The sequence below is a fragment of the Sminthopsis crassicaudata genome, chromosome 4, assembly GCF_048593235.1.
Source record: "Sminthopsis crassicaudata isolate SCR6 chromosome 4, ASM4859323v1, whole genome shotgun sequence".
Classification (NCBI taxonomy): domain Eukaryota; kingdom Metazoa; phylum Chordata; class Mammalia; order Dasyuromorphia; family Dasyuridae; genus Sminthopsis; species Sminthopsis crassicaudata.
The window spans coordinates 336,557,066-336,565,454 of record NC_133620.1 but is presented as its reverse complement, the minus strand read 5'-3'; the positions used below and the strand labels follow the sequence as shown (position 1 = coordinate 336,565,454).

The following is an 8,389-nucleotide window of genomic DNA, read 5'->3' as shown; positions in this document are numbered from 1 at the left end:
GTTGCTTCTAAGTTCCAGAGGTGCTAGAGAGGGGCAGCAGATGAAAACTAGCAGTTAGAGGGATGTCTCAAGCTGGGGTACCCACAATGTAGGCTCTTTGCTCCTATTGTCCAATTTGTAGACTTTTGAAAATTCATTCCATAAAAGATAAGATATCTGGATTAATGGGAAGAGGATTAAGAGGGAGGGAAAAGGTGTGGAGAAAAGATAAGGGAGGAATCCTTGGGGAGGGAAGGAGGGAAGTAGATAAAGTAGATAAAGTAGACAAAATAAGGGAGAGGGGTAGAAGTAAAACAGAAGAGTCATCAGGGATAGAAAAATTTATATATACATAATAATAATGAACAGGAGTGTAATTTATTAGAAAAAAGCAGAGGTAGCAATTATTTTCTCAAATTAAAGCTAAAATAGATTTAATCAAAAGAGAAAAAATAGGGAAACTATACTATATGTCAGACATATTAATCATTTTTGTTTTAGACTATTTAAAATAACTAGATAGTGTAAGATTGGAATAGTGCTGTGGTGTAGGAAATGATAAGTTTGTGAATTTAGAAAAATATGGAAAGACTTGGGCTTATGAAGGATGATGTTATACACCATCAGAGAAACAGAAAACAAACAAGCATAATATGGCCTTACATAGATGTACATGAATGTATATATACATATATATATATATATATATATATATAATTATAGACATCAATGTATGGGTATGTATGCACATATGTATATGTATCTATATGTACATATATAAGAGAAAGACATGTGCATAAACATACATACCTGTATATATGTTTGTGATTAATTGTGGTCTTCTTGGGAGAGATGGGAGAGAGGAAAGAGGGAAAACAATAAAACAAAAACAAAAAAACAAAAGAAAATCTGCAAGAAAGCTAAGAAAAAGTGGACAGCTCTGAACAAAATGTGCAATATTTATTATAAAAGCTTTCTTAAAATAAAAATTTATTGTCTCATATTTTGAATCCTCTCATGTTCTACTGTATACATGACAATTTTTTTTCTATTTTTTTAACTTTGTTTTTTTCTTTTTATATTTTGCATTTAATTTTTAAATAAATAAATACATGGAAAACACGTTCCATTCCAGGGCCAGAGTTAAGACAAATTGAGATTGCCGTTAAGCCAGGAAAACACGTTCCATTCCAGGGCCAGAGTTAAAACAGATTGAGATTGCAGTTAAGCCAGGTAACCGTAATCACGGGCCATGGTTGCCAGGTGCTATGTCAAGTTTAAGGACTTCCCCTTTTCCGGTCCATCTCAAGTGTATGTTAAATAACTCTAATTAGAAAGGATTGTTTACTTACAAAGTGTGTTAAGGTGTAATTGAGTGTAACACCAGTGCCTGCATATGTGTGGGAGTGACATTTAGATTCAGAGCAGTTGGTTCTCCAGCACGTCCTTCTCCTCTCACCTTACAGCACCCTGCAGACACTAACTGTCTTGGCCTTAGAATAGAAGGAGTTTGTTAAAAGTGCTCTGGGGAGAGCTGGGTTTTGTTCCATGTGAAAAGGAGGAGATAGATGGTATGAGGAGGATGGTTATTTTTTCCCCCACTTCATTTTTTAAAATAGTATTTTATTTTTCCAAATACATATAAAGATATTTTTCAACATTCATTTTTGTAAAATTTTGTTTGAAATTTTTCTCCTTCCCTCCCCTCTCCCCAAGACAGCGAGCAATCTGATAAACATATTTTTTATTTATCATGTTATACAAGAAAAATCAGATCAAAAGGGGAAAAAAAAAAAAAAACCAAGAAAAAAAATAAGCAAACAATAACAACAAAAAAGGTGAAAATACAACGCTTCAATCCACCTTCAGTCTCCATAGTTCTCTCTCTGGATTCAAATGACATTTTCCATGTGGAATTATATTTGTCTCAGCTTAGTTCAGATAGGTATGGTTTTGGTTTTGCCGGCTTAATAGCTTAGACCTGGAAGGCCCTTGTGGGGAAGGGAATGGACTTTTGATTAATGTAGGAGAGTAAGATTTTTTTTCCCCTATTGGAATCTTTTGATCAGAGAGGAATCTACAAGGTTTCGGCTGTTCCATGTCTTTTCCTTGAGTTTTATCTTCTGAAAGAGTGACAACCTTTAGAGTGTGAGAAAAATCAGAGTCCGGTGTTATTGTGTCACAGTACAGGAGGGCAAGGAGCAAGAATTCTGGCAACGTGTGACTCAGGCTGTGGAGTGGGAAGCTAGATGGCTCAGTGGATAGAGGGCCAGGCCTGGAATCAATCAGGAAGATTTTTCCTGATATCAAAACTGGCCTTGTCTCCTTACCTGGAAAATGAGGATGATATTTGTAAAGCACTTAATAGTGTCAGGCACAGAATAGGAGTTTAATAAATGCTGTTTCTTCTCTCTCTCTCTTTTTAAATAATAGCTTTTATTTCTAAATATATTCATTCTTGCAAAGTCTGGTGTTCCAATTTTTTCTTCCTCCTTTCCTCTCCCCTCTCCTTTAGCAAATAATCCAATTTATGTTAAACACATGCAGTTCTTCTATACCTATTTCCGCATTTATTATGCTGTACAAGAAAAATCAGATCAGAAAGAAAAAAATGAGAAAGCAAACAATAATATAAACGGTGAAAATACTGTGTTGTGACCTAACATCCAGTCCCTGCTCTTTTATCACAAGTCTATCGGAACAGGCCTGAATCATGTCATGTTGAAAAGAACCCTTCCGTCTGGGTTGATCACATCATCTTGTTACGGTGTACAGTGTTTTCTTGGTTCTATTCACTTCACTCAGCATCAGTTCATTTAAGTCTCTCCAAGCCTTTCTGAATGCAATAAATGCTGTTTCTTGTAGTTCAAAATGTAACAATAAATAAAATAACACACAAAAAAGTGGAAAAAAATAAATAAAAATTAATGCTTGTTCTTTCCTTCCAATCTTAGTTCTGGAACCAAGAACTATTATCAAAACAACTCTGCCCTCCTAATATGGATATATTTTGTATAATTTCATATGTACAATTTTAAATCTTCTCAATGGTTGAGAGAGTTCATAGAGGGAGAGAAAAAACCTAGACCTGGAAGTAAAAGTTAAATAAACCACTGTCGTTGCTCCTGGATGGGGTCCTCCTTTGCCCTTCTTATATACATTTAAATTCTTGGATAACATTGCCTCTTTGGCTACCACTCCCATTAGAATGCTTCTTAATATTTAATGATAATAACTAACATATAAAATGTAATTTTTATATTTGCACATATTGGACATATTGGAATGCATATTTCTACATGTAGATACATACCCACATAGAGTTCCTGTACATGTACCGTGTATCCCTTTATGTTTCTGTATGTTCCTATGTGTATATTGCAGTTCTATGTCTGTGTCCGTGCAATTCGAGTTGCTCTATAGAGAATGTCCTAAAAGGCTTAGTGCGACTTCTCAGCTTAAAATTGCAGCAAGATTTCTGTGACCCCAGTATAGCAGGGTTGCACAAGATGTCTTTTGTTCCTCATGTTCATGTTATTATGTACAGGACGCCGTTTGGAACACTGACTATCACGTCCTTTACACGTGGGCCGTACAGTACGCATAGGAGATTAGAAATGTCTCTGGGGCAGCTAGTTGGATGGAGCCCCAGCCCTGCAGTCTAGCCTCAGACACTTCACACTTCCTGGCTGTGGGTGTGACTCTAGGCAAGTCATATAGTCCCAGTAACCTCAGGAAAAAGACTCAAGTCCACGGTCAAGTTTCCTTTTCTTTATCCGAGGTGATTCTGTTCTTTAGCTGTCAGCTCCGTGTTTTGCACGTCTCGGGGAAGGCGAAGCCCGCCCCCAGCTTTTCGGGAAGTTCAGCCAGCCTGGGCAGAGGAAACTAGATTTAGGCGCCGTCAACGCCGTGCTGCGTTTGCAGAAAAGCAAGTCTAGAGGAAGGGCGATTTTCAGTGCAAAACGAAACAAGCCCGGGACTTCAGAGTCCCCGGGCCCGCTTCCTGCTCTATAGAACCGGGGACTGGACTAGCTGGTTCCCGGGGTGCTCTCGGACTATCGTAGCTAGTCTCGGCCCCACAAACACATATGCTTTAGTTTACTTGGAGCCTGAAGGCGAGGACGAAGCTATGCACGCGCCAGCCCGCCCGCCAGTCCGCGCGTCTGCCCCGGGGGAGAAATGCCATTAGGGGGAGGGGCGTGAGCGCCCGAGGGATAGAACGCAGACTTGCTGGGTTCAGTCCGTCGGCGGTTTCGGGGGAGGGGCGGGGCTGGTGCTAATTGGAGCGCGGTCGGCTCGTGCGGGAGCGAGAGCGCGGCGCTCTAGGCTCCGCCCCCGAGCATGCTGGCGTGATTGGAGTGGCTTGCCTCCGCCAAGTCCAGTTTGCATCTGTCTGCGCTGGGGAGAGCACCATGCCTGTTTCTCGGGACCCCGAGGTTCGTGCGGTCTTAGAAGAGGCCCGCAGGGTCTTCCGCGAGGAGTTCGGAAGCGAAGCCACCCTGGCCGCGTCTGCCCCAGGCCGGGTCAACCTGATCGGAGAGCACACTGACTACAACGATGGCCTGGTGCTGCCCATGGTGAGGCTCCCGGGCTCGGGGGGTGGGCGGAGGACACCTCTGCACCTTGCCACCCTCCGACCCCTTCTCTCCCCCGCCTTTTCTCTGAAAGTTTCTTAGGAAAGCTGCCGCACCCGGGTACTGTGGCGAGGGGAGGCACCGGGGGACGCCGACTCCTCGTGCGGGGGAATGCTCCTTCGGCGCGTCGGAGCCGGCCCCTCTTTGCGGGCAGCTTTGGTGCGGGACTCCTGTAGTTGAGGGCCAGCGGGCGAGTAACGGAGCCGGATTAGGCTTGTGGCTTTCTCCCCCCCCCCCCCAGGGCACTGGGAAGGAAGAAGAGATTTCACGGGGAAGTAGAACTTGGCTGGGAGAAAAAATGTTGCTGCTGCTAAGGCCGAGCCTCCCACACTTTCTGTGGGCTTTTTTTTTTTTTTTTTTTTTTTTTTGGAGCACTGAGGCAATTGTGGTTAAATGACTTGCCCAGGGTCACACAGCCAGGAAACGTTAAAGTCCTCTTGAGTGCAGCGCTGGCGCTCTATCCTCCGCGCCCCTTTGTGGGCTTTTTTTTTTTTTTTTTTTTGGCGCACTGAGGCAATTGTGGTTAAGTGACTTGCCCAGGGCCACACAGCCAGGAAACGTTAAAGTCCTCCTGAGTGCAGCGCTGGCGCTCTATCCTCCCGCCCCTTTGTGGGCTTTTTTTTTTTTTTTTTTTTTTTGGCGCACTGAGGCAATTGTGGTTAAGTGACTTGCCCAGGGCCACACAGCAGGAAACGTTAAGGTCCTCCTGAGTGCCACGCTGGCGCTCTATCACCCGCTACCTTGGGCTTTTTTTGAAGAGGTCAGGATGAAATTCCTTTTGTCTCTGGACAATAAGGTCTTATAAGTTAGAATAAAGTCATTATAAAAAGCTGAGAGAGGGGCTTCCTTTTTATGTATATATTCAATGGCTGTATGGCACATAGCGCCATACTTTGCTGAGGCACTTGGGGGTGAGTGACTTCCCCAGGGTCGCACAGGAAGTGTTAAGTGTCTGAGTCACCCTTGAACTTGGGCCCTCTCAGAGAGCTGGGCTGCCACAGAGCCGCCCCAGGGCTTCTTTATCTCTGGCTCTGTGGACAGAAGGGTCTGTCCTTGGACAAAGACCTTGAGGCTCCTCTACTGAAGAATAAGAATGTAAAGGCCAAAGGGACTTGAGGCGCTTCCTGGGAGGCCTTTCTTATGGGAGGCCCTGCGGTGCATGGCCTGGAAAGCCTTCCTAACCTAAGGTCTCCGAGCTCTCTCTTGGTGCTGTTGAAAAGGCCCACATTTAGGGTCAAGGTTACCTCCCCGTTCAGGAGACCTGGGCCCCTTGCTCTGCTCTCCCTCTGACCTCGCCCACTTTGCCTTACAGAGTGGAGCCCCTGCTTCATGGGGCAGAGTCCAGATCTGTGTTTACTGTATCCTTTGGCCTCATCCCTGAAGACCCAGGAGAGGTGGGGGAGGGGGAGGGGTTAGAGCTCCCCCATCAGTTCAGTGACTTTTAACTTTAATAACTTTTCTGGGGGCCAGGGCCTCCCTCCCCGCCCCCATGGGGTCCCATTTCAGTGGGAGGGGGAGGCTCAGGCGGGAGCTCCCTGGATTGGCTGTCTTTGGCACTCCCCCCATTTTTAACCCCTCGGGAGACCTTAATGGAGGCCATGGGCTGAGGCCTCTCCGCTTTCTCCCTCGCAGGCCCTGGAGATGGTGACCGTGGTGGTCGGAGCCCTGCGCTCGGACGGGCTCATTTCTTTTGTGACCACTTCCGAGCATGCTGATGAGCCAAGGCGGGTGGAGTTCCCAGCACCCACCGCAGAGAAGCCTCTGGAGCCCGGGGAGCCTCACTGGGCTAACTATGTGAAGGGGGTGATAAAGCATTACCCAGGTCTGTGGCCGGGCGGAAGGAGGGAGACGTTGAGACGCGCAGCTCATGATGCCCCTTACTAGGCAGGGTGGGAGGCCGCCCTCCTCTCCTCGCAGCGGTGCTTTTACATGACAGTCACTACTGCCTGATTAGGTCTCATCGACATCCCCTAATTCTTTCTCCCTAATTTTTTCTCTAGCGACTAGTCCCCTCCCCGGCTTCAACGCAGTGGTGGTCAGCTCAGTGCCTCTGGGGGGCGGGCTGTCCAGTTCTGCATCTCTGGAAGTGGCCACTTACACCTTCTTGCAACAACTCTGCCCAGGTACTGTGCCGGGCCCCGACCTCCCTGCCCTTTCCCACTAGGAAACCCCCACTTACTGGAGCAACCTTATTCTTACCTTGGCTCAGGGGAGGGGTTGGGAATCTTTCCCTGAACTCCCCATTTTGGGGCTAGCTCTTCCCCTCCCACCCCTTTCCTGCCCTTCTCCCCTGGACCAACACTAAACCAGGAACCCCTAGGACCTCCTTCTTGCTCTTGTGCACTCTTACTTAGCCCCATTTTTCCCACTCCACCCATCTATGTACCATAGACTCTGGGGAAGCAACTGCACGTGCCCATGTGTGCCAGCAGGCAGAGCACAGCTTTGCAGGGGTGCCCTGTGGCATCATGGACCAGCTCATCTCGCTGTTAGGGCAGAAGGGCCATGCACTGCTCATTGATTGCAGGTCAGGAACTTTGCTCCTCTTCTACACTGTCCTCCTGGCTTCCTCGCTGCTTCTCTATCCTGGTGTTCTCACCTGGCCCCCAAAGGGCATATCCGTGACTTTTGCTCTGTCTCTAGGGCCAGATGGTGCCCCTTAAATGAAAAAAAAAAATGGCCCTTTTTCCTTCAGGTCCCTGGAGACGCGTCCTGTGCCTCTGTCAGACCCAGGGATCGTGGTGCTCATTGCCAACTCCAATGTCCGTCACGCCCTCGCGTCTTCTGAGTACCCTATCCGGCGCAGTCAGTGCGAATCAGCTGCCAAGGCTCTGGGCAAGAAGAGTTTGCGAGATGTAGACATGGACTATCTTGAGGGTAAGGAGCGGGTGTTGTTGGGGAAAGGAGCTTCCCTCCTGAGCATCACTTAGCCCATGTCCTTCTGAGACCGCCTAGGGGCCCTTTTCCTAATTGTTGCTCAGACACTGGGGAAGGGGACCAGCTCCCTTTCTTCAGGGAACCCCATGCACGTGAGTAACTGCCGAGTTCTGTTTCCTCTCAGCTAACAAAGCACGGCTGACCAAGGAGCAGTACCAAAGGGCTCGGCACGTCGTGAGTGAGATTAAGCGTACCTCGGAAGCTGGCATTGCTTTGAGCACAAGTAACTACAAAACTTTTGGCAAACTCATGGTGGAAAGCCACAACTCACTCAGGTAGGACTGGGAGCCTTCCCACATCCAGCCTGGCTACTTTCCCTGAGCCTGGGCTCTCCCTGGCCTCTTTTCCCAATCTCAGGTAACTTGTGCCTTTTCCAGGGATGACTTTGAGGTGAGCTGCCCTGAACTGGACCAGTTGGTGGAGCTGGCCCTCTCGGAGCCTGGGGTGTACGGCAGTCGAATGACCGGAGGCGGCTTTGGTGGATGTACGGTCACCCTTCTGCAGGCTGATATAGTCTCCAAAATCATGCAGCATATCCAGGTAAGCGGCCCTTTGGGGCTGGGGAAATGGAGAAGCTGACTCTGGGCTCTTGTACTCAGGTTCATTTTCTTCTGCAGGAACACTACAAAGGGACTGTTACCTTTTACGTCTCAAAACCAGCTAATGGAGCTAAAGTGCAGCCTCTGTGAAGGGTTTGACACCTCAGATCCAGGAGGACCTTTCCCCCTGGGTAGGTGAATTAGGGCAGAACCATTTGTGTATGAGCCAATAAATTGCAAATAAATGTCCACAACTTTGAGTGTTTTATGTTGGGAAAGCAATTGAGGGATGGGAGAGGG

The 8,389-nt window shown here is 47.2% G+C and overlaps 1 protein-coding gene across 1 annotated transcript; it reads left to right on the top strand.

The window, feature by feature from the left end:
- The first annotated feature begins 3,915 nt into the window (after positions 1–3,915).
- GALK1 (galactokinase 1) lies at positions 3,916–8,343 on the top strand. The gene is made up of 8 exons (XM_074265153.1): positions 3,916–4,556; positions 6,246–6,435; positions 6,614–6,736; positions 7,005–7,140; positions 7,309–7,490; positions 7,675–7,825; positions 7,928–8,090; positions 8,168–8,343. Exons 1-8 carry the CDS (start codon positions 4,392–4,394, stop codon positions 8,237–8,239), a joined length of 1,182 nt encoding a protein of 393 aa, XP_074121254.1. The 5' UTR covers positions 3,916–4,391; the 3' UTR covers positions 8,240–8,343.
- The last annotated feature ends 46 nt before the right edge of the window (positions 8,344–8,389 follow it).